We start from the raw sequence: 27780 nt of genomic DNA on the forward strand, positions 1-27780 counted from the left end.
GCTATTTCAGTTTTACCTTTAGTTTCTGTAGTTTGCGTTCCACAATTTGAGTGTCTCCAGATCTGTCAGAACACTCTTTCACTATCTCCCTCTGTTCTGAAAGCCAACGATGGAACTCCTGAACGAGATCTGAGGAGGCAGAGGGAGAAAGAGAATTAATATCTGGTGTAGATTCAAACAGAATCAAGTTTTTTCTTGCTAAAGCAGAAAGAATTTTACACTCAGTGGCCACTATATGAGGCAGGGCTTCTGATTCAAAAGCAAGAAACTAAAAGGAGGCAACAGAAAGTACCTGGTCACAGAAATAGTGTTATGTATTGTTTAACATATGAATTCAACACATTGGAACCTTAGTATTACAATAGTGAGGCATGTAAGCTACCGCAGCAAATTACCACTGAGGCCCTGTTCAGACCTGGCATTAACATGCGTCCTGGGTGATCCGATCACAAGTAGACAGCTCTGGGTACAGGTGTGAATGCACTCAAGATGCATTGAGGACGCATTCAGATCCGATCGCTCAGACCACATTCAGAGGTGGTCTGCGCCGCATATGGCCACGTTCTTTTCGCAGTGTGTACACAAATGTGTCCTGGGCCACATTAGGGTCAGTCTACTCAACTGACGTGGGTGTGTGTTTGTGTGTGTTATTCACCAAGAGAGGTGATCCCCAACGGCTTGTGAGATGATGGAACACTGGTTCCCCTATATTAATTCTGCCAAGGCGCTGCTTAAACTTTACACGATCGTTAATATCCTCTGCTCTCATGTTTCAACGAGAGCAGGGCGCGGGAGATAGGTCAAGTGAAGATTATGTTGCCGATAATCATTGTCGTTTAGCATTCAGTTAACACACAAGTCATAATTTTGCTTTAATGAAAGCTCAACTCTTGAGTTACGTGTTTATTTGCATATAGAGCGGGGAAGTGAGATCCGATCACAAGTGGTCACTAGAGATTTATGTGGAGACGCATGCTAATACCAGGTGTGAACTGACGTACTTAAAGCTGTCCACTTGTGATCGGATCACCCAAGATGCATGTTAATGCCAGGTCTGAACAGGGCCTGAGTAACACTACTTATTTTATTCAGATTAGTTTTTAGATTTCTTACCGTTGAACTGCTGCTGAAGACAGTTCTGCAGCGATGCCAGCGTCCTGGCAGACAGCTGGTTCACAGACTCATAAGTCTTGATGAGGTCAGTGAGAGCTGAACCCAAACCAGCCAGCTCCTCAGAGGGATATTTTCTACACAGGGTGTTGAGGCTCTCCCTCGTCGAGTCAATACTGCCCTGCTGATTCTGCAGCTCTTTCTGAAGGTCCTTTAAAACATGTTTAAAAAAGTAGTTTAGTTTTGTATTCTACTATTACATTCTCTGCCCTCTATAAGAAAAGAAGGGTAAAAATGTCATTGTTATTTAGGCTTCACCTTCACTCTGCAGATGTCCTCAGGATCCGATCCAGTGGGAGAAGAAACGAGGGAATCCTCCATGCTTTTTAGCCACGCAGACATCTGTGAGATGTAGTCTTCCAGCTGATTCCTTTGAGAAGTGAAGTCCATGAGGTTTCCCCGGGCCTGCTCATGCAGCTTCTGAACAGTGCTGATCTTTTTACGAAGGTCACTCTCCAGCACCTGATGCAAGAAGAATACAAATTTGTAGGTGACACACATGCACATGAAGAGGATGACCTGCACGGTCAAAGGTCAATATCTGTTAGTGCAAATGTAGAAGAACAAAACAAATGAGATCTGAATCAACATTAGTACCTGTAATTTAGCAGGCGTCTCTTGACTTTGACTGCACTTCTTCAGCTCTGATACTTTGCTCTGCAGGGTTTGAAGTTTCTGCTCCTTCTCGCCCATTTCCACCTGTGGATGTATGAAAACCATGCATTACACCCCCTCGTTTCTTTGGTGATCTGTGAGACACTATACCCTGTTGTTGTGGCTGCACAGTATGTTTATGTATTAAAGCATTTTTGTCATTGAAAGCAGGGAACTATCATGTCTGTTTTGGTTAATTTACCATTTGCATTGTCATATTGTGGAAAACCATACTTACCAAAGTAGGTCAAACTAATTATGATATCAGAAATCTTACCTGTAACATGGAGAGCCTTGCCGACACCTTCTGACTGTCATTGAGGTTGTTCATGCTCTCGTTTAGTTCAATCACACAGCTGCTTGTCCAGCTCTCAGTGTCCTCGCTGATTTTACGCACATCCTCCCACAGTATCAAACTCTGGTTCAGCCGATAAATATTGTCATCTATCTTCTCAGACACCTGAGAAGTGGATTAAATCACAAACGTCACACTTACTCTCTGTAGTGTGTCTGGCACTGAGCTTTTATGTTTTATATATTAGGTTGCACTGCTCATGCAACATAATATAGATCACAAAGAACTACATTGCAATTATGTTTTGTTTATTAATGTTTCTAGGCAAAATTCATGTATATATATTGCACTTGGCAGTTGAGATGTGACACACCTAATCTTTTCTGGCTGAGAACTGTCCCACAAAACGTCTATGCTATATAAAGCACAACAATGAATGATGCAACGAATTGACACAGCAACTTTCTGAAGTCAGACTTACATCCAGCCACTGGTCAACCAGGGTCTCCATGTCCTTCTTCATCATCTGAGCGTTACACTCAGGAATCTTCTTCAGTTCAATCACCAGTTGTTTTCCTTTACTGGAAAACTGGTCCAGTTCATGTTGCTTGCTAGCCATCTCAATCTTCAACGTCTCGTGCTACAAATAAAGACAACAAACCTTTTAAGCATTCTGATGACCAATGATAAAGACAAAAAAACAGAACTAAGATACTCTTTTTTGCAAAATTGTGAGATGTTAATTTGACCTGACCTTGGTTAGTGACCTTCTGGTTTCCTCATGGTCCTTCAACACGGAGCTGATCTCAACCAGAGGTTCGGTGCTCTCAATAATGCTGCTGATGGAGGTTTTCAGGATTTGATATTCTCTCATAAGCTCAACAAGGACGTTGCACTGCTCCTGTCTGTCAAAGAGGGAGAGCGAGAGAGAGGGGTATTATCCATTCAGGATTATGCAAATTAACTGTAAAGATAACACACAATAAATATACAATAAACTGAATAACATAAAAATTGTTGTAAAGTAATGAAGAACAGGCTGAAAATTCAGTTTTTCACCCATTTAGCAGCTGAAATGTTCACATCCCAGAAGTGATGTAATGTAAAGTGCAACACACTTGAAACAATCAACCACAGAGGTCAGTGTAACAATGTTTTTTTCTGCCAAAACAAGAGTGTGTTTCATAATCCTTTATTTAGTGTATGTGAGAACAAAGTACTACACCAGAGAGTTCAAATCTCTAAAAAATTGATTTTTGACTCATTTGCATCTGCAACACTGGCAAAGAAAAAAGAAAAGAAAAGGACTAAGCATCGACTCTTTCTCCCAGTAGGATCTGTTTTTGGAGTGTTTCATCTCAGTAGTGATCCATTATTGTTTTCAGTATTGTCTTTAGCTTTTACCCTGTACTTTTTGATAATGCAATATTTCCTGACTCATGGAAAACCCTCTTTCATTCCTTCAGTACCTCTCTGTGATGAGCCTCTTGGTGTCCTCCCATGTGGTCTCCAGCAGACTGATTTCTCTCAGTACCTCCCCGGCCAACTCTGCGTCTCTCTGGGCCAGCTGGTTGCCTTTGTCCCTCAGCCACTGCTCCTCATGCTGGTGTGACTGGAGCTCATCCTCCAGCTGATTAAAGAACCTCAGCCTGACGAACAGACGGATAATATATATGCACAAAAAGTTAATAACTTCACTAACTCAACTTTTGAATTATAGCATTGACCTAATATAAGTGCTGATCTGATAGCATTCATATTACCTCTGCTGTAGCGCGTGCAGGCTGGGCTCTTTGAAGCTCTGGTGGTCGCCCTTTTCTTCAATGTCCTCCACAGCTTTGAGCAGCTGTTCTTTACGCTGCCTAAATGAGGTCCACAGAGACCCCAAGGCCTCCGCTTCACTCTGCTTGGTACCCAGCAGGTTCCTCACTGCATCAAGCTCAGCACTGAGTGCATCAGCCAGCATGCGGCATGACTTACGAGAGCCCTCGTCAGCGCCGATGTGGAGATGGCTTTTGCAGAGGCTGCTGTCCAGATTGACAGCTAGAGTCTCGAGCTGGCTGATGTCTGGGACGATAGTGGATAGCTCCTGCTGCAGCTCCTCTACTCGTCCGCGGTCCCAGCTCCCGGCACTCTCCACGGTCTGCTTCAGACCCCGCAACACCCCTGCAGCCACACCGTAGGTCTGCAGAAAAGCCTCGAGTCTTTCAAGGCACTCTAACTGGAGCTCAGCTATGTGTTGGGCCTCCAGGTAGGGCTGCAGACAGCTGTCTGCTCGGCTGCGGAGGAGCTGTGCATCACTGGGCTCGCAGAACTGACACAGCTTCTCAGTCTGCTGCTCCAAGCTCTGTCTCACACTGGACTGCTTCTGTAAGGCCACCTGGGTCTCCTGTAAGAGGCAATCGATAAAGGATCAGTCGTTGCTATAAGTGGCTCTGGAAGGAGTAACACCCTGCATGCACAAACAGGATGACTCTGTGTGGTTCTTACCTTAACTTGTGTGGTTGCAGACTGCAGGTTGCTGATGTTGATTTGAGACGCTGAGTGCAGATTTGAGAGCATGGTCTCACTCCACTGGGAGAATTTGAGCAGGGCCTGGTCAAACTGCTCCATCAGCGAGAGGTGGCCCTGGAGATCTTTGGTTCTGGGGGAAAAAAATATATATATAATATATAAAAATGATACTATATACTTTTCTCTCAATCAAATATTTAACACTCCGAGGTTCCATCACCAAATGTGGTGTATTGTGCATACATAATATCTGTAATTAACATGTTATATATTGATTATGGTGTCAAAGAAAATCCAAAACAAAGACAAAACTAGAGCTGCAGCGATTCGACAGAAAAATAATTGGCAACTATTTTGATAATCGATTAATCGTTAAAGTATTTTTTCATGCAAAAATGACAGAAGCGCTGTTTTCAGCCTCTCAAATATGGAGATTTCCTGCTTTTCTCTGTTTTATATCATATTTAATGGAATATCTTTGGGTTTTGGACTAACAAAACAAGACATTTAAAGATATTAGAGATTAGTTGCAGCCCTAGACAAAACATAGCCAGACATAAGCATTTACCACTGATCTTTTGAACAAGTACTACTTTTACTGTATTTGTAACTGCTGAAATAGTTCAACATGATATTGTATCATTTAAAAACACAAATACAAAACATTCAGCACAAAATCAACCATCACCTGAGCTGTGTTTTATCAGTATTCAGATGTCTCCATCCATCCAGGTATCAAAAAATATTTGAAAACATTACCTAATCCACATTCAGCAAGTTACATAGAATATAAGAACACATCGGTGTTATTCAGGATGCTGAAATACACACTAAAATCAACTGGTACTCTATATACAGTATCTTTGACATTGCTGAGTCATATAAGATTTTGCAGCTCCACCTGGGATAAATATTTCTATTTCTGGACATGGATTTGGTAATGTTTTCTATTAAATATGCTGCTCCTGATACATTGATGATTTCAAACTTCACCTCTTTGAAAGTGTGAAAACACTGATTTGTTTGTGAAACCGGAGTAATCAAAGCTAAACTGACTAAGCTGAACTTGTTTCATCAGACTGGTCCCTGGAACAACGTGTGTGACCTGGAAAGAAAATGTCAATAAAGAAAAAAAATATATTTTGTGTTAGATTATTTTACCTTTGAGGGAGATCTTCATTTTGAACATGTAATCTCCTCTGCAGGCTCTCCAGCTCGTCTTGCAGCTGCTTCACTCGCTCCTCTGGTGCAGTCGGACACAAAGACGTCCCCAAAGATACCAACTCAGCATGAGCAGGCTCGAGGGACTGGACCTCAGAGTGCAACGCCTGCAAGGGAAATATACTGTCACTAAAAATATGTTCTCTTTTAAAGTTAGTGTTGTATAAATATGTATGTGTACCACTTATATATCTGTGCATTAGGGGTGAAAATCTTTTGGCATCCCACTATTCAATTCAAAATCTATTCTCGATTCAAAATCTATTCTTGATGAAAAACTCAATGAAAAATTCTTTCAATTTTAGCATTTAAAGATACGGTCATTTGCAAATTATTTTAGGGTTAAGACTTGGTTTTAGATGTCTTTTGGAGAACTATGGGAGTGATGTGTATTCTGTATTGTACCTGCAAATCTTGTATCTCTGTGCGGAGCTTTGCTTTATCAGCTGACAGATACTGACTCTCTGGTTTGGATGCACATTCACTTCTCTCCAAGCAGGAAACAAAGTTTGAACGTTGTTTCTCAAACCTGAAACACATTAACAGAAACCAAGATTTATTTTTCAGTTTACACTGTTGGCTGTACTTTACTGCAAGTGGAGTGTTTATATTACCCAACAACAACTGGATAAGCCAGTGATCCAATTTATCCATTAACATTGCTTTTATTCACATCAAACCCTTACATATGTTAAATGAATCTGTTCGATAACTCTTACTTTTGCCAAAGAGACAGCAGGTTTTCCAAAGTGCTCTGTTTGTCCTTTCCCTCCTGTACGTTTTGGTCATAGCGGTTGTTCAGCTCCGTCACCGTCCGCTCTGCTTGCTCTTTGTCACTGAGTCTCCGGGCTCCAGCTGAGAGGGACAGCAAGGTTCCCTTCAGCTTTTCCTGATTCTGACAGACATCCTGAAGAACAAAAACACAAGTCAGTGACCCACAGAGCATTATCTGGGATCTGGAAGACGGCTAGCTCTGTTTGAAGCTTTCAAATGCTGTTGGTGTGTGTAGTTTATTAAATTACAGGAGCAAAGTATACAAAACTAACTGCATAGCATTTTTATAAAAGATTTAGTAAAAACAACTAAACACCATGTGGTTTTGAAGAGCTTTGTAGGTTTCTGATGAGGAGGTGCAGGATTTGATAGGATGCTGCAGTTCTGTGTGTACTTCACTGAGAGATGCCTGAACCTAGGAGAGAGACAAGATCAAAAATAACTGTATGCTATTCTGTATACTGTCATGATGTTAAAAAAAACCCAGTAAGTATCAATAATAAGCCTATTTACCTCATCAAGGCTATTTTTGAACTTCTGCTGGTGAGAGGAACTTTCCTCAAGCTGTCCATCGAGCTGCTGTACGCTCTCCTTCAGCTCCTCCCAGTACCGGCCGATTTGGGTCAGACGGGCTTTGATGCGAGCCGCCTCCCCTGAAGATACGAACTGGGCGAGCGCCTGGGAATCTGCCTCCAGCCGACAAGGAAGCTCAGCTCGCTCCTGGAGCTCTGCACCGACAGCCTGGACATGCAGGGACGGATGAGAATCAATAACAACAAACAAGACTTTTTATAATTGTCCAGTGGAGGTGAAACTCTGTGGATTTTTTGGGGCATTGGGGAGAGGTGTGTTTTTGGCCTTCTATTATCAAAAATATGAATTAAATTTCATAAACCATGAATATATAATATTTACAATACATTATATTTTAAAAGCAACAACCCAAATAGTTCAAAAAGCAATTTAAAAAAAACCCTCAAGATATAGTTAAAAAGAAATTAAAGAAAATCCCAAAATTAAATCAATACTGAATTAGAAAAACCCAAAACAATAGCTTAAATAAACCAAAATGTATAAAACGAACCCATCAAGCAAATAAACAAAAACCCTTGATGTGAAGCAAAACTAAAATAAAATTAACAGTACTTAGGTTGGTTGCTTTCTCAAACAGTTGACATTTAAATCACTACCAAAACAAATAAAAACATATTCTTGGTGTTTCTTGATGTTTCACAGAATAAAGCAAATAATAATCAGAGCTATCAAAAATATCTGAGTGCTTTTATACAGGTTTAATAAAGGGTTACACCTCTTGCATCCTAAAAGCAAATGCGTGTCTCACTGGCACATTGTGACAGCTTGAAACAACTGAAACTACTAAATAATACACAAACCAGAGACTGCATGAACAGTTCCTCCTTTCTATCTGTGTTGAAGACGGACTGGTGTGGGTGTCAAAAACAAAGATGGTGTGTCAGTGCTTTGGCAAAGAAGGCCTGCGTTGTTGCTTTCTAACACCAAAGGCTCTTTAAGACAGCCTTTCTGATTGGCTAAGATTACTGTTAGGGCGTGTTGTAAGAGGGCTGTAGCTTCATAATACACAATACTGTACCTTTACGGTGTTGATCTGTTGCTGAAGAGGCGAAGCAGAAGATTTCAGTACGTCCAGCTGCTTTTCCTTGTCGGATATCCACAAGGAAAAGGTTTGAAACCCGGCTCCAAACTGATCCCACTGACTTTTCATTTCTTCAAGAGTCTTGACGCTGGAACACAAGTAGAGCATCAAATATAAATTGGCTACGCAATAATTGCAAATAAATCTTGGCAAGCGTGTGAGGTACAGAGTACCAGATAATTGGGTTTACTACATCTGGGTCCTTGAGATGTCAGGTAATTCATCACATAAATACATTCTCCATTGACTTTCAAATCAGCCTGTATTATTATGTAAATTTGTATTGTGTTGTATTACCCTTCGTGGCACACTGCTCATCTGGTACAGTATCATATTAGGCTAAAAGCCTAATGTAATTGGAAACACTATTTGAAGACTACTAAAACATTATCAAGAATGAAATCCATCATCTTACTCTTTTTTGAGCCCAGCCTCGACTTTGTCCACTTGCTCGCTGAGGGAACGAGCTTGTTGTAAGAGCAGAGTCTTGTTCTTTGGACCAAGCTGGATTTCTGTTGCTCTCTTCATCAACGTGTTCATATGGGAGGCCTCTGCTTCACACTGCTTCAACAACACCTGTTTACAAAACAATTAAGAATATTGGTAATATTTAGCTAATATACTTCCAGTCGTAAAAATGTGAAGAATAAACCACAGAAACAAACTTGACTTACTCTGGCCTGGTCAAGCTCGACAGACAGGCTCTCTGGACTGCTGAAGTTCAGGTCTCTCTCCATCGTTGAGCGCGCTTTATTGACAAACTCGTGCACGGCCTCCTGCTGGCTGTCAAACTCCTGCCATGCTGCCAGTGTGACCTGAGGACGACAATGCCCCAAATCATTTATATCAAAGCAAATTAACTTTATATATAGCGCTTCTTTATCTATAAAACACAACACAGCCAATTCAAAAGGGGATAACATGCAATGTCTGTCAAATGCAATGCTGTTTATTGGACCTTTCTACTATCACTTTCCCTTCAATGTAGTTTAAAAGTTACAACAGGAACATAATTACTTTCTAATGGCAGTAATCCCAGATCAAGATCACCACCAAAAGAACACATGACATCATTAAGTAGAGCTGCAACAATTAATTGAATAGTTGTCAACTACTAAATTAATTGCCACCTATTTTGATAATCAATTAATCAGTTTTAGTAATTTTTTAAAGAAAAAAAAAAGTTAAAATTCTCTGATTCCAGCTTCTTAAATGTGAATATTTTCTGGTTTCTTTACTCCTCTATGACAGTAAACTGAATATCTTTGAGTTGTGGACAAAACAAGACATTCGAGGACACTCGTCTTGGGCTTTGGGAAACACTGATCTGACATTTTTCACCATTTTCTGACATTTTATAGACCCAACAACTAATCGATTAATCGAGAAAATAATTGACGGATTAATCGACAATGAAAATAATAGTTAGTTGCAGCCCAATCATTAAGTATGCAGATGACACCACCAAGTTTGGCTTATCAGCAAGGGTGATGACTAGGGCTGTCCTTGACCCAAACACTTACGATTTTGTCGACTATTCGACACACATTTTCTCAACAAAGAATCACAAAAAAGCACCACTTTAAATCTTGTGTTTACCAGAGATGTGCTCATAAGTTTCTTAGACATAAGTCAATCAGCATGAAAAAACATAAAAATGACTAATCAACTAAAGAAATCTTAGTCGACTAAGACCAAAACAACCAATGAGACGTCGCCTAATCAACTAAGAGGGGGCAGACTTAGTGATGAGTCAGCATATTGACAGAGGTATCACAGTGAATATTCTGCTAGCACCTCGCCCCAGTGGTGCCGCAGAGTCAGAAACATCAGATATATTGCTCTGCACCGTGACCATAATATTTTACTTGGATCCCCAGTGCATTCTCCCGCACACACACACACAAGCCAAACAAAGTTTCCATTTCAAGTCACCCACCTCCATCCTGTCTACGATCTATAAAAGCAGCATCAAGAGTGAGATGAGTGACTCACTGCATCACTATCCTCTAAAAAGACTGTCAAGCCTCAGAAGGCAAGTCCTTCCAGCAAAAACATCAATCAGACCTCTCAACCCTTCATTTAGGACAATTTTCCTCAAATGCTGCATCACCAAAGCCGACTGCATTAACAGGAATCCCACTCCTCCTTTACATGGCCAAGCTCTTTACTTCTAGAAGTGAAATAAACCGTGTTTCGGCTAAAGTCGGAACCAATTCTTACACTTTACTGAAATAACATTAAGGGGTAGAGGCACAATATCACACAGCACAAGCCACGTATTTAGTGATTGAAGCAATTCTTCATGCCATCATTTAATAACTAAATTGATCACAAGATGAGATGTGTCAGGATTCAGCTCGGAGGCTGACAGTTATTGATCACATCATACATTCATTTCACAATAATTAATCGGAGCAAAAAGTAAAGACCTTTTCTGTTCATGATATTTTGCAAAGAAAGACTGCAGCAAAATCATCCCTCATTCAAATGTGTTGTTGCAGGTAATTATTATTCATTACAGCAGTGCTGATTTAATACACCGTGAAATGTTATTCACTAACAGTGTCCTTGAATCATTGCCTGAAGCTGAGACCAGCTCAACTTTATTTGTAGCGCTTCACAGCCATCACGCAGCTACAAGTGTCGGGCGTCAATTTGTAGCTTTGTGTCAACGGCTTCCATTGAAAATGACTTGTAGCCTGTTGCTGTGTCGCTCGTAGTGGGAACACAGCATTTGTAACATTTCTCACCTCGAGGCTTTGCTCCTGTGAATCCATAGTCTGCTCCATTTTGCAGAGCGTGTTCTCTAAACTCTGCAGGTCCTGCTGAAGCGTCTCTCCCAAACCCTCCTCAGCCTGGAGCTGCTGTCCTCTGGTGATCAGCTGCTGGACGTCCTTTCTCTTCATCTTTAAGCGTTTTAACAGTTGCTGTGGGAAGGAAGACACATTTAAAGTGTTAATCTGTTGAAATTAATTTAAAGTTAACTCTATAAGCAAATCCAGCCTTCTAAACAGTGTAAGTAGAGTACCTGGTGAACGAGAAGTAGCTGCTGAGCTTCTCTCACAGTGGGACAGTCCAGTATTCTGGTGACCTCGGCCTGAGCTTCTTTCTGTCCCTGGACGAGGTCATCCAAAGTAGTTTGCACCTCTTCCCTGAACTGCACACAGTCTCCCACAGCCAGCACCATCTTCTCAGCCTGGAGGATATAACAGAGAAAAATACAGTATGAGACCAAACGTGATGAATTGATGCAGCGGTATGTATACTGAACAAAAATATAAACACAACGCCTTTGTTTTCACTCCAGTTTTTTCACAAGTTGAAATGAAAGATCAAACTGTAGATTCCCAGAAGGGATATGATCGGAAAGCTGCACCTACCTCGAAGAGAGAAGCAAGAAGACCCTTAAAATCAGTAGACAGCTTGCTCAGGGTGCTTCCTTGCCTCTGGGCATCGCTGTCAGCACTGATCTCAATAAGTACGGCCATACGAGCTTTCAGCCAGCCAAGATTCCCCTCCTGTAGCTCTGCATCATTCCTCAGCTCCTGCAACACAACAGAAGAGTGTGATACAGCCCATCATGTGTTCATAAGAGTCATCTGACGCAAACTGTTTTTACAGTCTCAGCCTCTCAGCAGTGACACTGACGAGCCAGCTGCACATCACTAGTGACACATCACAAAGGAGGTGAGGAAGGGACTGTCAGTGGATATCTGGGTTGTGGAGTGTACTGTGTGGAATAACTCACCGTGATGGTAGCCTTCACCTGGCCATATTTTCTCGGGTCATTGGCTCGGTTTCTCAGCAGCCTCAGTTGACTTTCTTTAGATATCAGCCAACAGGAGAGTTCAGCGTACCTGTTTCACACCGTGACGGGAGAATTTCACGTCAAACTCAGGAATAATTGCTTGTGAAAGAAAAAAGAGGCAAATTGTTTTCGGTCATGGCCCTTCATCAGGCATCAAATTCAAAATGTGAACCAGCTAATCTTTAAACTAAAGCCTCAGGCTGTAACAACGGATCAAAAAGGAGAGCCTTAAAAAGAAAATACATTTTGAAAATACACAATGAACTGTAAAGCTCCAGAGGCCCTTCTACAATTCACTTTATGAATGATTTGCATGTAAACAATAGTGCATTAGGAACAGTGTGTACATGTGCGTAAAATGTATCTTTCTATGATTAATGTGTGTTTTTATGACTCTAAAGGCATCATCACAACCCCTTATTTTTTTTGTTTCTTTCTCCATTATTTTATTTTATTTGGTATTAGTTTGTTTGTTTGTTTTTATTAATTTTGTTTATTTTATGTATTTAAACATTTATATGAATTCATTTTTATTATTATTATTATTATTATTATTATTATTATCATTTTACTAAGTTACTTAAAGTAATGTTAATCTGTTTACTATTTTATCAAGCTCAGGACTGTAACAAAATGATGATGCTGTTCAAATGAATGGGAAAAAATAATAAAAGTTCTTCTCTAGATCTCTAGATCCATAGAATACCAATGAAAATAAAAGTATTTGTACAAACCACGACCGCAATATTCTATCTCAAATAAACTCAGTGCTGTAAAAAATGTGCAGGATTTCGAATGTTTCTATCAGATGATTTTATTTTCCTACTCCTTTGTGTTTAAAAAATCTTTGCCTTTTCAGTAACGCTTGACAAACTTTGTTTTTTGAGATCTGTCAAACCATATGTGCATCGCAAACCTCAACTCTCTCTCCTCATCATTCCAGTGAATGAAAGAGTTTAAACATGATTACTTTGAGTATGTAATGAATGCAGGACAGGATGCCTGGTGAATCAACAACACATTCTTCTATTGTTGCGACAGCACGACAACAGTCAAAATGTTGAATCCTATGTTGGACTAAAGCTCAGTCCCTATGCTGTATGTATGTACGTTATAACCATTGCAACCCCCTGACCAAAATAAGTAGTTATTGCACCTTGCGTTGTACTCCTTCCATTTATCTGGGTGCAGCATTAGCTTCTGATGGGTGTTCTCGATTTCCTCTCGGGCCTCAGAGAAGTCTTTTCTCGCTGTGTCCAGGGTCTGGTGGACCGGGTCACCCTCCGGGAGCTTCTGACAAAGTTCCTCCATCAGCTGCAGCCTTTTCTCACAGATGGACTGGGGGCCCTTTTCTCTGAAGAAGGCCTAAAGTAAAACAAAAACACATTTATTTACTTGTGTTACTCCTGCAATCAAAAAGCCAGTTTGCCAGTGTTTTATACACGGTAAAAAATGTAAATGTATGAGAATATAAAACAACAAAACACTGCTGATTGAGGACAGTATTTGTTTGACAATGGAAGAGCCTCAGTTCTTCTAGATCAAGTTTATCAAAATCTTCCCACGCTGCCACACAGAACTGAATTTGCATTGAATTATTTCACACTGAGTTAATCGATACATGAACCTCAGCCAGCCGGCCAGCCCCTCTGTGCTCACCCTGTGCTCCTTGACGAGCCTCTCGCTGCCCATGCTAGCCAGGTGGCGGTTCTCCCTGGTCACCTCTGCCTGGCACTCCTGCAGCAGCACCATCAGCTTGCTCCTCTCCACCTCCACTTTAAGATGCAGGAGGTGAAAGGGGGCATCTGTCTGAATGTCCTGTGAAATGAGAAACATGATAATTACGAGGCCAGATTCAGAGCAATTCGTGCAGTTTCAGTTTTTTCAAGCTACTTTTTGACTAACAATGAAAATGATATCAAGGACATTTTATAATATATATATATATATATTGAAAACAAATCAAACTGATGTTCAAAGCAAGTAAAATCATTAATCTGGACGACAGAAATTTGCAGAACATATCATCACAATATGCTGACAACATAATATACATATCTTTACACTTCATACTGTCAACTTTTGCACTATCCTTGGACAATTTTGCACATTTCTGCACAAAACTACCACTTGCATGTTATTTAAGTTATATTGTACATATTTTATAGTATTTTTTCATTCATTTTTTTCATTGTAATTCTCTTCTATAGAGCTTTCATTTAAATTCAGATAATTGTATATATTTTTTATTTTATTGTATTATTTTTTTGTATTTTCATTGTAATTTACTACTGTTCTATATTTATGTTTCTTGATTTTTGTATTTACTTTTATTTTTAATTTAATTTGTGTTTATGTTATGCACCAATAAACCAAAGCAAATTTATTGTTCCTGAAACCTACTTGGAAATAAACCAGATTCTGATAATAAACAATAAAAGATATACTACTGAATTATCACCCAGCCCTGTATAACTGGTATGAAAACATGTTGGTGGAAGATTTATAATATTAATATATTTGAGGTCATCTAAAATAATTAAAACTACATTAAAAAAGAAAGATCCTTGCACTTGAAAAATGACACTATTCAAGTCAAGTCACTCACCTTCCAGTGTTTGTGCAGCTTCCTGACTGTTTCCTGCAGAGACTGCTGCTCCTGCTCTGGCAAAATATCTGTCAGCTCATCACAAGCCTTGAGGAACGCATTCAAGACCCGCTGGTCCAGCTGACCAAAGAACTCCTGCAAAAAAATAAAGACCTCATCATGAGTCACACTCATTTATCATTTTTTCTGTTGCATTGTTCCATGCTGTGCCAGGACTAACGTTGGCATTTAAATAGACATAACTTACACTGTATGTACAGCTACGTATGGAAGGGTGAATCTTGCATAAGTCATGTTTTCTCACCGTGTGTTTCTTGAGCAGCTCCTCTGGGTTGCCTCTTTCTGTCAGACAGCTCTGTGCCATTTTAAGAACCTTCTCTAGCTCTTGCCGTGACTCATCGAACCTCTTCATGAGGCTGCTGTTTGCCTCCACATGCTTCCGCCACTCTGTGGATTCCTTAATCATGCCCTTTACACACAGACAAGTCATTTAATTAAATACTAAAACAGTTCTAAGAGCTGAATATGAATTAAAATATGCCGTGATGTTTACTGTACCTGTGAGGAGGACTGCAGGTCTGCTACTCTTTTCTGCAGAAGGCTCATGTCCATGTACTGGAGGTTGTTACTGTTGTTCATTGTTTTCTGGATGGTCTGATGGTTTCTCTCGATCGCTGTCAAACACTTCTTACAGCTCTGAGTGAAGGTCACCAGCTCCTGCAGTATTCAATGGCAAGCAGAGTGTTAGTCATTTATTCATATCTTGAAGCTGTGCTTCTCACCCTGGTGACAAATCAAAAATGCTTGGTATTGGGTATGTTATGCAAACAGGGAATCCTGTATTAGTTACCTGGCATTTCTGTTTAAAGTCTACTGGTCCCTCAGAGTCGGCCGTGTTGGTGATATGACTGGCCTTCTCCAGAGCCTGGTAGAAGCCTGTGATGTTCTTCTCCATTTCCTCCAGTGGAGGTAATAGAGACTGGGACTCCCTCAGTAGAGGTAAACCTCTCTCCCTCACCTGATTAGAAAAAAAGCATGTTGATTAAAGTGAATCACAGGTGACTGAAGTGTTTTTTTTTTACATCTTAAATCAATTACAAATGCAATAGCAACCCATTTTTTCAGAGGCTTTAACATCATGCCAGCAATTAACTCTGTTTTACATACCATCATTTGCATAGAACTTGAAATTTGGCAGCCCTATATTTCATTATCAGGTGCCAATAATAATCCTTATTTATTCAAGCTTTTGTTCATTATTGGTTTATATAGGGTAACTTATTTTGGTTAATATTCTGGTAAATTAATTTGGTTACGGTTTGGGTAAGATTTGGTCGTGCTTTTGCTTAATTTTATGTAAAATAAAACAACACCCTAGTTGAGTCCACATCTTCCTAAGGTATGTTGCATACATATCCAATTGTCTGTTTGTATAAATAAGTATAGATCCCTCAGTATATCAGGATGAAATACTAAATACTGGCAAAACAATAAGCTATTAGCACCCTCAATACAAACTGGGCACCAGTATCAGCCTTGAAAACCCCACAACAGTTTTACTATAATGAACACATGCATATAAACACACAGATAAAAAAAGAAAGAAGATAAGCTAAACCAGTAGATTACATACTGTATAATGACATGCACACACCTTGCTCAGCTGCTCTTTGATGGAGGCCATCACAGCTGTCATCTGTGAAACTTCCTCCTGTGGAGTGTCTTTGGTCAACAGATGAGCAGTACGGCTCGCTGCCTTACAGGCGGCTTCCATAGCCGGCACTTTGTGCTTGATTTCCTACAGTACGTTGGGATATAGAGTATTATGATGTTTCATTGTATAGAAGAGAGATGAAAATGAGTCTAAGAATGAGCGAATCAGCTGCTTACCTCAACATCTTGAACAAAGGCTCTGACGTTCAGGAAGGATACTTGGACAGGAGCAGTCATCTTCTCATTGGTTGCATCCATGAACATTTTCAAGGTATTAATCCCATCATGGTAGTCTTGTCTCAACTTATCTACTTCGTCTGCTCTTGCATACTGCCAATGAAACAGAGGAAGACAGTGAGTGGATCATTTTTTTGGAAACTAAAGCTGATGTGACAGTTCACGGTAACAGTTGTTCAAAGGGCATTTACATGTTTGACTTTGACAAACAGCTCCCTCCATCTCCCGTTCAGAAGGAGAAGCTGCTGCTTCAGATCTCGTGAGACCGTGTCATCGCAGGTCTCGATGAGAAAGTTCCCAGAGTCGTTCATGTCCATGTGCTGCTGCATCCAGTGGGAGAGGTTTCTGAAGAAATCCTAAAAGGAAGAAGGAAAACAGACTCAAATGTTTTGTGACCATTTAAAAAACGCAGTCCTCATGCAGTTTAGCAGCGCAAATATAAGCTGTAAATAACAAATAATACTGTTCATCATTACTAGTATCTGTGATTATACTTACACGTTTGGCATTCTCAGACTGATTGAGCATCTGCTCCCCGTCCTCCAGCCAGGCCTGCAGGGACGCCACTGTGTTGCTGTACTTCTCCCAGTTAGAGATCACCTCCTCCAGCATGCTGCGAACGCTCCGCACCTCCAAAGCCAAGTTCCTCCACTGAGCCGTGGCATCACTGAGGAATTTACTCACCCCTTCTGCTTCCTCAACTGAAAGGAAAATATGGAACTAGTTCAGTTTAGTTAAAACCAATATTGGCATCAACTGTAGAGGTATAAAAAGCAGCGTTTGATTATGTCTACTGATCATTTGGTTGATGCTACAGGCTGTAAGCTCAGAAATCATGCTAAAATAGCATTCCAACTAGTGCAATTATTGTTACTTTTTCATGCATTATGCAATATTTGTGATTTTTGCAGTTCCTGGGATTGAAAGTATGTTAGAAAAGAATAGTGCAGCCCCACATTTCCAGAAAGAAGCGGCTCAGGAGACAGGCAAAGTTAAGGTTTCAAAGATTGTCAGGCTGTATTTGGACTTACCTTTGTTACAGGTCTTAGACCCTGTAACATGAAATCAATAATAAGACCGCTTACAATGAGCCCAAGCAAATGTATATACATTTATATATACACATACATTATATATACATAACAAGCAAATTGATAATGAAACAGAAAAGAGTCTTACTTGAACTGTCAGACTTTACATAAACCTCTGCAGCTTGCTTGAGGCCTGTGTAGATGATCTCATATTGTTCAAAGAACCTGTGGCCTTCTACAAAAGTCTGGAATAGAAAATACAGATTAAATAGTCTGGTAGACACAGTGACATTCAAATACTGCAACACCATTAATCTCCACTTACAAGGTATGTTTGCAACAGGAGTTCAACTGAGTCCCGTCTGCCGTATTTAATTATCCAGGACTTGAGCTTTGACTCAGCCAACATAAGAAATGCCATCAGTCGATACTTCATTTCCCAGAATTCCAGTTTAATCAAGTGAGCGTGTGATGATGTGGACACAAAATTGAACCTGCAAAATGGAAACAGATGTTCAATAATCATTACATTTTTGCCTTTGATTTTACAGGAGGCATAGAGGACCAAACACAGAAAATGTTTTACTAAGGGCTGCCTCCTCTTAATCGATCGTTTTGGTCTTAGTCGACTAAGATCTGCTTCATGTTGAATTACTTATTTCCAAGAAACTTGTGAGCACATCTCTGGTAAACACATGATTTAAAGTGGTGCTTTTGTGTGATTCTTTGTGGAGTATAAGGATTTCTTTGGTCAAGGACAGCCCTACTTTATCAAAAACAGAACTAGTAAACATCAAGTTGATGTCGATTTTCAATTAAACACAATTTTTAGAATAAACTTCACATCAAATTAATTTACAGGACAATATGTAATTATAATTATTCTGCTAAAAGTCTTACCGTTCAGCCATATCTTGGAGCTGCTCAGGTGGAACAGGTACCCCATTCACTGATCTGTCCCTGTGGATCTGCTGGAAGGTTTGTCTGTGCGATTCCAAGTTTTTCAACACCTCCTGCAAAATGTAATCACATATAATCACGTCCATGTTGACGTTCCTGTGTGCGGTACCTGTATAAAACTATTTGGATACCTATCATGGCAATAGCATGGTACAGTATATATCCGAACACATTGAAACTCAAAGATCTGCTGTGTTACCTTATGCTGCTCTAGTTTTCTGTGCAGAACGTTTGCTGTCTCCTCGTGAGCATGTTGGATGGGAATGTCCTCTCTCAGAGCCATCTCTGCCCTGTGCAGCCAGGCTCCAATCACTCCGAGAGGACCAGGCAAGGACTTGTCCAGATGGATGTGCCAGTCCAGCAGCTGCAATTGACATCCATTAAAAAAAACACTTTACTAAAGCAAGATCCCACCATAGAGGAGGCTACGCTGATCAAAACATTTCCACATGTTCACAAGCAGTCGGGCTACAAAAGAGTGTTCTGCCAGTCTAGACGAGCTGTGGATGTCCAGAGGAGCAGGCCACCCGATGAACAAAACCTCCTGTGTTCCCGTCTCCTCCCCTCTGAACAAACTCTTATTCAAACGCTTCCATCCCACTGAACTTTCACTGGCAGCCAGTGAAGAGAGGAACCCTCTCATGATACCTTCACTACACAAATAAAAGCATAATGACAAATAACAATCAGACAATCTATTATTTAGTCTCAGGTTCTGTTTAATTTGGGTATGATTGATTATCATAATTAAGTCTGCTTTCTTTGTGGCTTGGATATAAATAATTCATGCTGTAAATGTAGAAGCATGCAGTATAATTACCCTGGCAGACACACGGTCCCACGCCTGTTTGACCAGAGCTTGGTCCACGGACAGCTTTCCGTCTCTGTGGACAGGCTGCAGCAGCGGATCTGTCTGCTTTTTCTTCATTTCATACTGTACACGGAAGCTCTTAAATGCCTGCGATACAAAAAGGATAAAATTAGAATGGTGAGAGATGATAAATGTCTTTGTCAAAGCAGAGTGTTATGTAACAATGCACTTTGTCTTTCCAGGCCTGACTCACCTGATATTTGTCGGTGAGGTTTCCCTCTGCACCCTGGGCCCGCAGCACATCTCTCTCCAGCTGATCTAAAAACACCTTCAGCTCCCTCAGCATCTTCCGCTCCTCTCTCTGTCACAATCAGGCAACATGCAGCTTAGAGTCACACGAACAAACTCATTTTAATCCTTTTTTTTTTATCAAAACAGCATGCCGATATGTTGAGAAACTCACACCAAACTGACATTCCAGAAACACCTCTCTATGTCTCCAACCTCTATGTTTTAGCACAGATTAGTCATGGTCATGGTAGAAGGAAAGGGGTAGGGATCTTCTTTAAATCTTTGTTAATTCAGTGAAACATACCTCAAGCATTTGCTCTATATCTTGGGGACCAAACTATCCAGGAAAGCAGCAAGGCACACAAAGAGATGCAAACACACCACACAATACATTAGAATAGCAAGGAGGGGGAAAAAAGGAGGCAAAGTGGATGGGAAATGGGATGAGGGCGAGGTTGGAAAACACTCCACACAGACAGCATGCAGCACTATGACCTCAACGCTCACCTGGAGTACCGGCACTGACAGTGCAAAAGTCGGAATTGAGCCAAGAAGCAGCTTAATGTGCACAAAACAAATAAGTAGATGGAGAAATTAAATGAGCGTGATGAAAAAACAAAAAAGTGATGATTATATTGCTGCTGTGTTCATGCTATGATTATTTAGATTCATGTGATAAAATGACAAGTATGTAGAATTGCAGGCACAGGCTGACAACAACAAGTTAAAGCATGTTTTCATCAAGCATACACTGTACTGTTGTTATGACCTCAGCCTGTGGTCATTCTCTATGAAGGATGATGCACTAGGCAATTGAGGGGAAATGTGGATGCCAACAACTTAAAGGGTAACTTCGCTATTTTTCAACCCTATTTTCTCATGTTTTTGTGTCTAAGTGACAACACATTTTGAAATTGGTCCAGTATTGAGGGAGAACGTTACAGCCGCCAGCCACTAAACAGGCTGTAATGTAATCCTTCGTTTCAGAACGAGACTTCTTAGAGCGAGACACACAATAACAAACAGACCGGATCAAGCGAAAGGTAAAGGAAAATGTTTTATTTCGACACGTATAATAACAATCCGAGCCCGTCAGTGGCAAGCACCTTTAGTGGACGTAAATTGACGGTGCCAGGTTGCCCCAAGCAATTACATTACTGCTCGTTTAGCAGCTGGCCGACTGCAGCGTTTTCTGTCAATGCTGGACTAATTTAAAATGTAGTCACTTAGACACAAAAACATGGGAAAATAGGGTTCAGGTTAAAAGATAATGTTAATAAGGTTAATATTTTATTCTCTTTTTATAATTGATTAAGGTATGCACTGTAGAGTGCCCTGAGCAAGACCCTCTGAGGGTTTTTTTGCACCTCTTTATCACATTTGTTGTTGTTTTTGTACCTTTTTTAGATGTGTAAACAAATAAAATCTAAATTTAAAATACCAAAGTTACCCTTTAATGATTAAAATAATAGCACATGGAGTTAAATATCTATTCTACAGTATTTAGTAGTAACACAATATTTGTCCCCAGATATTCCCCCTATGTATCACTGCCTTACATGCACTTGTATAATATCAAACGTTTTAAATAAAGTACCTCATCCTGCTGTCCATCAGTCTCAGAGTGGTGCGGGTTTGGGTAGTGCTTGAGGAACTGAGCCACATATACCATGATGGATTTCTCATCTGGCTTGTCTACGTCCACATCTACAGAGCAACACAAACATGATATGATGCACCGGATGAAACTTCATACTGAAAAATTAGTTAAATAATAAAGGGCAGATATGACAGGGCTATTACATTTGGTATTAAGTCGATATGACATTAAAAAAAAAAAGCATTTTGCAACCTCAGGAGGATAAATCTCTTCAGGCCTGACAGCTAATTATACACGTCTACTTTCATCTCCATCTTTGACCTGATGTTTCTAGAAATCAGGGTCAAGCTCCCGTAAAAAGCAGAGACGCTTCGGTGCAGCTCTTTGTGCAATAAAGCATCACGACTCTGCCAGTGGAGACAGGACTGCAGAGCCACTGCAGACTGCTTCGCTTCCACAGAGTAAAACTCAGAGCCACAAGTAAACAGGGCATTTTAATCCTCTGGAGGGTTTCACTGATCCTTTCAGCACACATGTTGGATTGACAGAGTAACACAATTTCATTAATCTAATTAATACTGTATATTTGCTGCTTCTATGTCTAGAACATAGGCAAACTTCAAATTAACACTTTATTCAATGCTATCTGTCTGGAATATTTAATGTACATAGAAGGAAAGGTCAAAGGCACCTTCTGGATCCAGCAGGCGGGGAATACCCAGCTCGTTTTCTGCAAGTGCAAAGGCTTCCTCCAAATTTTCCCTGTTGCTCCTCCTCCTCACCAACTCCATGTCCACCAGGTCTGGCCTGATGGCGTGCACCACCGACTGGAACGCAACTCCATCACGCCAGCTGGCACCAAAGTCCTTCACCTCAATTCCATGATACCTGAAAAACACAACCACAAGCATTTTTGTTTTGCAAATTCCTATGAAAAAAACACCTTACAGTATATAGAAAATGGATCTCCACCGACATCTATTAACATATTGTAACATCTGGTCAAAAGGGGGATTTGAAAGTGACATACTTGGCTGCTGTGCACTGCACCCATCTGAGCAACGCCTTCTTGGCATTGCCCTGAAACTTGTTAACCGCCTTTCGCTTCATGGGAGGGCTTCCTGCTTCAGAGCTGGTTAGGCTCTCCACAGATGAGTTGCTGTTGGACAGGGCCTGGAGGGCTGGCAGGTTGCTAGTTAACTCCTCAATCTGAATGAAGAACGAGAACAATGGGGAAAGGAAGAGGTTGCATTGTGACCATAGCAACATGAAAAGAAAATGGAAGTATTTCTTGGCATCCATCTGAATCAACATTTTGTGATATAATCCATCCAGTGACGTCTGATTTGTGCATACATTACTCTATTTAAAGACAAAGATCCACATTGGATCAAAAAACATTTGGTCCCCCAGAAAACCTTAATAAATACAGTAGTGCTGTACCTGATATATGTATCATGTGCGAAAAGGAAAAAGGTAGACTTTTCCACTGTCTTTGGCAGTGTACGTAAATAAAAAAAGATCTTGGAAGTCGTGACAGCCACGGTCAGCGACAAATACCTCTAGACCCAAAGCTTGTCATATTTGAAATAGGGCAGAAGAGTTATTGCGCTATCATGAAAAAAGGTCTGTAGGCCAAGTATGAGTAAATGGATTTCTGAATTATCTACGACTCTGCCCTTAGAAAAAAAATTAAATATGCTATCAGGGGTAATCAATCACTCTTTCACAACATCTGGGGTCCCTTCATATGTTATTTAGAGAAGGAAGACTTCGCCCATATGATGGGAGCACCTGGGGATGGACTGTAATGAGTGGCCTTCAGCAACATCCAAATAATTTTTTTATTTTAAATATACATTAATATAAGATGTACTGAAGTGTATCACCCTGTACACACAGACACAATTATTTATCACAATCTTCAATTGCTGTACTTGAGATTTTGTTCAAGTGTCCTGCTTTTTTGTCCGTTTGTGTATGGATATATACATATACTGGTATTTGTGTATATATGCAGCCTAGTCTCTTAAAAATTATGTTCCGATACAACGAAGCTGCATCGTGAATTATGTTTCAAGGGAAACTTATTTTGTCGTGGGGAGGAGGTCGGGGGTCGTGGATGGGTCAACAAATACCGGACTTTCAACAAAGAGACCGGTGTTTGTGTCCTGTGTGAAACTAAATGTTAACATTCACTTATTTTAATCATGATGTTTTTTACTAAACCTAACCAAGTAGTTTTATTGCATAACCCTAACGAAGTAGTTTTGTTGCATTTTTCGATTTGTTTTGTTTCAATGTATAATGGTAACCACGTGTTTAAAACTGTTTAAAAGTGCGTCCATAATCCGGGGGGAAAATACGTTTCCCTCTAAATGTAATTGAGAATGTTTAGTTGTATGGGAATGTAATTTTGGAGGAGACAGGGTTGATATATGTCTGTGTTAAGTTGTTGAAAAAAAACATTTGGTCCAGGGTGAAGTAAAGTGCAGTGTTTATCCAAAGGGCATCATCTCACCTCGGAGTGAGCACAGTTATTAAACTCTCAGATGGAGTTTTACCTGGAAGTAGAGGATAACGGTCCATATCAACCCGAGAACAATTGATGGTCGTCCATCTGCGATGTCAGTGGCATGAATGTTAACGAGTTTGATCTGAAACAAAAAACAAGCAGAGGATTATTCAGGAAAATAAGTCTGGAAGTGAGTTGTTTTTTTGTTTTTTTTCATTTCCACCCACATAAGCCCCCAGGAGTTTCATATTGTCCAAAAAAGAATATTGCAAGCTTATTTTTTTTTTTGCTCAGAGTCATCAAAGTCAGGTTTTTGATGCAGGTAAGCGCTGTAATATAGCCAAACCAGGAAGGCAGAAACAGCCACAGTTAAAAGTGAACCAGAGGAAAAACAGAAAAGAGAAGACAACTGTGTTCAACTTGGCGTTAAAGGAAAAGCAGAGGTACCACAGCACTGCAAAACTTGCATTAGAGAAGTGCCACAATCTGCCATGTTTACATCTCTACATTTGAGCAGCAGATAATTGTAGACAACCATTGTTCCAGTCAAAATGCATCAAAATGCATGTCAGTAGAAAAGCGTAACGACTACATTTATTGAAACAGAAATGGCTGTATCCAAGCATTGCTCAGTACACATCGTGCATCAAAAGAAAAGAATGCATACAGTAATGTGATCACACAGGGCGTTTTAATGGCGACTGACCGGAGATCCTCGATACACAGACTGAAGGCACACATGATGGGAGAGAGATCACAACAATGTAAGTCTCCGTCCTCAGGGAACCCAGATGAAAGTGGAACACAGGCTTCATAGAGCCAAGGGATTTAGAGATGGGTTATGTAATCAAGAAGTCCTATTTCTATCTGCTGCTTCTCTGAACATAGTGCATGATGTACAGACCTTATGTGCACTAACAAATACCTAATCAACAGCTTTTTCTCACGAGTTCTTAATCATACCCTGGGGCTCTTTAAAACATGCCACTGTTTTTCTCTAGTATCATATTTAGTCGTGGAAATAAATTACTTAAAAACTGCTGATGTGACTGAATTCTTACCTTCCTGCCTTCGAGGAATTTGAGCGCTGTGCCGATGTTGGAAACCCAGTGGATCCTCTTCAGCTGGCGGCCTTGCTCACGGGGCTTAAAACAGAGAGGACAGAGGGTGAAAATCAAGCAAGCTGAGAGGATATCTTCATTCAACCATTTGCTGCTTTGAAATAAGGTAAGAAATGAACTGCAGGTGGTCATTTTGTCTACTTTACTACATAACTACTTGCACAGTAATAGTGAAAGTGGCCTGGGAGTATTAGCGGGGGGTTTTCTAACATAAATTAACTGGTGAGTGCCAAAGCTGCTTTAAGAGAAAAAGTATAATCCTGCGCTCTAAAACACGAGTGAGAAACAGCTTCAATAAGATCGGTGTCTGTGATTTTATTTGGCTGATAAAACCCAGCAGGGGTCCACTCCTGAAAGCAGTAATTGAAAGGGAGTGTTCTCCATGACATGCTACTGACTCATTTGCCAAGTAACAGCTTTACAGATGACATGGCAGTTTGTCTCAAGACAGGTCTGATTACTAAATCCCTATCAAGAGTCTGGGCTAGTGTGTCTATATGTGTGTGTGGGCTTGTATTGCTATCTTTGTGAGGACCGATTTCAGTTTCAAACCATCGTTATGAGGACATTTGTGCATCGTGAGGACATTTTGGCACGCCCTCATTACCTCAAAGGGGTTGTTTGAGCGTTAAGACTTGTTTTTAGGGTTAAGTATAGGTTAGGGTAAGGGTTGGGTTATTAGGGGCTAGGGAACGCATTATGTCACTGAGGGTTCTCACAAGTATGCAATGACAAATGTGTGTGTGTCTGTGTGTCAGGGTGATAGAGAAAGGGAGAAACAGACACCGGTGAGTCAACAGCTTCTCACAGTGTGGAGGCTCATATCTAAATTATGGCCCTGCAATTTCTAGCCTAAGCCTAAATCCTTGTGACTCAGCAATTAATGTAAGTGATGTAGTCAATTTGTATGTTAATTTCTTGTTTTAAACCATTAAATAAATGGGACTACGAGGCGTTGTATAATGTATGGAATCACACATGCATGTACAAGTTGACCTGTGAATGTAAAGGTGAAAAGGCGTGCCTTGATTTACATATTCATTATTTCAAGTGGATATTATGCAGGGTGGCTCGTCCCCTTTAGTAAATCCACACGAGTGTAAATCACCTTGCGTTAAAAACAATTTAAGCATCTCAAAGCTAAGAGTCAGGCCTAACATATCTATGCAATTCATCTTTAAATGCTATGCAAAAACCAGTACAACTTACTAGTCGTTGTCCAGACAGAACCTCCAAAAGAGCCAAAAGTTTCACCCCATCTTTGATGTCCTCGAAAAGGTCATTAACCTCTAGTGGTGGTTTGTACTGGAGGAGAGAAAACACAGCTTTAACAGCACAGAAACTACTCAGTACAACAAATCGCTGTAATTAGAAATGAACCAGTCTTGAGAACCAATGCATTTAATTTATAGAACCAGTAATGTTGCATTTGAATTCTATATAGTGTGAAGGGATATTAGTATTCTAATCCATTAGCAGGGATGAATGCTTCTTGTGAGAAACAGGCTTGTTAGCAACAACCACAGAGCCTTCCTGCAGCTGAAAAGATGGTGCCTTTTCCTCAGCAGTGGCTTAGTGCCCAGTCCTGAGGCGATGCTACTCAGTTAACCCTCATTGGACCGTCTCCTGATATCATGTCCACACATTTACAGAGCTGTACAAGATGCATGACAGCGTTACAACCTACTGTGTTACACATGCATTACTGTAAACGTAAATGAAACAGATGTGTATTTACACAGCAGAGTGACGCTTTAATTAGAAGGAAAGCTCACCATGACAATTGTTTATTTGGCACCATATACAGGCCATTTCACAACTCAACATATTCCATGACGGGATGCAGTTGGCTGCCTATTTGGGGCAAAGCAGTGTGAAGAGGCAAGCGTCTGTCCTGTTATTCTGTACATGTATGCTTCTCTTCTTCGCTGTCACAAAAGTACTTTAGAGGATGTGTCATGTTTAGTGCCGAAATCTCTATTCAAATTAGGGCTGCCCCCTCTTAGTCGATTAGTCAACGTCTCATCGGTCGTTTTGATCTTAGTCTACTAAGATTTATTTAGTCGATTAGTCATTTTTTATGCTTTTTTCATGCTGATCGACTTATTTCCAAGAAACTTATGAGCACATCTCTGGGGAACACAAGAGTTAAAGTGGTGCTTTTGTGTGATTCTTTGTGGAGAAACTCAGATTTACAGATCTGTCGATTAAATCAACTAATCCATTAGTCGACAAAATCAAATGAGTGTTAGTTGACTAAGAATTTCTTTGGTCGAAGACAGCCCTACTTCAATATCAGTTGCTTGAGAACAATACTGGTTCAAATATGCACTGTTCAATTAACATTAGGTCCATTAGTATTGTATGACTGCACTAGGAATGCAACTAATGATTATTTTCATTGTTGATTAATCTGTTGATTATTTTCTCGATTAATCGATTAGTTGTTTGGTCTATAAAATTGATCGATCAGTGTTTCCCAAATCCCAAGATGACGTTCTCAAATGTCTTGTTTTGTCCACAACTCAAAGACATTCAGTTTACTGTCATAGAGGAGTAAAGAAACCAGAAAATATTCGCAATCAAGAAACTGAATCAGAGACTTTTCACTTTTCTTTTCTTAAAAAATTACTGAAATGATTAATTTATTATCAAAAAAGTTGCAGATTAATTTAAGAGTTGACAACTAATCGATTAATTGTTGCAACTCTAGACTGCACATACAGTTTTGTGTTCAGAGAGAGTCAATTAAATATACTATTTGACTATAAGAATATAC

At 40.2% G+C, this 27780-nt stretch overlaps 1 protein-coding gene across 15 annotated transcripts in view; it reads right to left on the reverse strand.

The window, feature by feature from the left end:
- syne1b (spectrin repeat containing, nuclear envelope 1b) overlaps positions 1 to 27780 on the reverse strand; it is a 90700-nt gene that overhangs the window by 50487 nt on the left and 12433 nt on the right. For 7 of the 15 annotated variants that reach the window (XM_074660185.1, XM_074660192.1, XM_074660195.1 and 4 more), the window contains 47 exons: positions 26211 to 26306; positions 24942 to 25025; positions 24587 to 24607; positions 23930 to 24022; positions 22396 to 22574; positions 22057 to 22253; positions 21363 to 21472; positions 20273 to 20323; positions 19728 to 19835; positions 19484 to 19621; positions 18863 to 19027; positions 18604 to 18716; positions 18029 to 18197; positions 17852 to 17948; positions 17704 to 17724; positions 17171 to 17373; positions 16864 to 17028; positions 16613 to 16765; positions 16377 to 16520; positions 15573 to 15740; positions 15281 to 15439; positions 15027 to 15191; positions 14723 to 14857; positions 13774 to 13932; positions 13271 to 13479; positions 12055 to 12163; positions 11687 to 11851; positions 11335 to 11502; positions 11057 to 11233; positions 8978 to 9118; positions 8719 to 8879; positions 8241 to 8391; positions 7142 to 7369; positions 6945 to 7043; positions 6574 to 6761; positions 6260 to 6383; positions 5795 to 5961; positions 4610 to 4763; positions 3883 to 4508; positions 3589 to 3768; positions 2874 to 3024; positions 2601 to 2759; positions 2102 to 2284; positions 1768 to 1869; positions 1429 to 1632; positions 1114 to 1321; positions 17 to 129 (listed from right to left, as the gene is read on the reverse strand). In XM_074660185.1, the coding sequence (XP_074516286.1) occupies positions 17 to 129; positions 1114 to 1321; positions 1429 to 1632; positions 1768 to 1869; positions 2102 to 2284; positions 2601 to 2759; positions 2874 to 3024; positions 3589 to 3768; positions 3883 to 4508; positions 4610 to 4763; positions 5795 to 5961; positions 6260 to 6383; positions 6574 to 6761; positions 6945 to 7043; positions 7142 to 7369; positions 8241 to 8391; positions 8719 to 8879; positions 8978 to 9118; positions 11057 to 11233; positions 11335 to 11502; positions 11687 to 11851; positions 12055 to 12163; positions 13271 to 13479; positions 13774 to 13932; positions 14723 to 14857; positions 15027 to 15191; positions 15281 to 15439; positions 15573 to 15740; positions 16377 to 16520; positions 16613 to 16765; positions 16864 to 17028; positions 17171 to 17373; positions 17704 to 17724; positions 17852 to 17948; positions 18029 to 18197; positions 18604 to 18716; positions 18863 to 19027; positions 19484 to 19621; positions 19728 to 19835; positions 20273 to 20323; positions 21363 to 21472; positions 22057 to 22253; positions 22396 to 22574; positions 23930 to 24022; positions 24587 to 24607; positions 24942 to 25025; positions 26211 to 26306 (7260 nt within the window). Of the gene's footprint in view, positions 1 to 16; positions 130 to 1113; positions 1322 to 1428; positions 1633 to 1767; positions 1870 to 2101; positions 2285 to 2600; positions 2760 to 2873; positions 3025 to 3588; positions 3769 to 3882; positions 4509 to 4609; positions 4764 to 5794; positions 5962 to 6259; positions 6384 to 6573; positions 6762 to 6944; positions 7044 to 7141; positions 7370 to 8240; positions 8392 to 8718; positions 8880 to 8977; positions 9119 to 11056; positions 11234 to 11334; positions 11503 to 11686; positions 11852 to 12054; positions 12164 to 13270; positions 13480 to 13773; positions 13933 to 14722; positions 14858 to 15026; positions 15192 to 15280; positions 15440 to 15572; positions 15741 to 16376; positions 16521 to 16612; positions 16766 to 16863; positions 17029 to 17170; positions 17374 to 17703; positions 17725 to 17851; positions 17949 to 18028; positions 18198 to 18603; positions 18717 to 18862; positions 19028 to 19483; positions 19622 to 19727; positions 19836 to 20069; positions 20103 to 20272; positions 20324 to 21362; positions 21473 to 22056; positions 22254 to 22395; positions 22575 to 23929; positions 24023 to 24547; positions 24567 to 24586; positions 24608 to 24941; positions 25026 to 26210; positions 26307 to 27780 lie in introns of those variants that run through there. The other 8 variants (XM_074660189.1, XM_074660187.1, XM_074660199.1 and 5 more) reach the window with 6 other exon arrangements.

The sequence above is a fragment of the Sebastes fasciatus genome, chromosome 15, assembly GCF_043250625.1.
Source record: "Sebastes fasciatus isolate fSebFas1 chromosome 15, fSebFas1.pri, whole genome shotgun sequence".
In the NCBI taxonomy this organism is placed as follows: Eukaryota; Metazoa; Chordata; class Actinopteri; order Perciformes; family Sebastidae; genus Sebastes; species Sebastes fasciatus.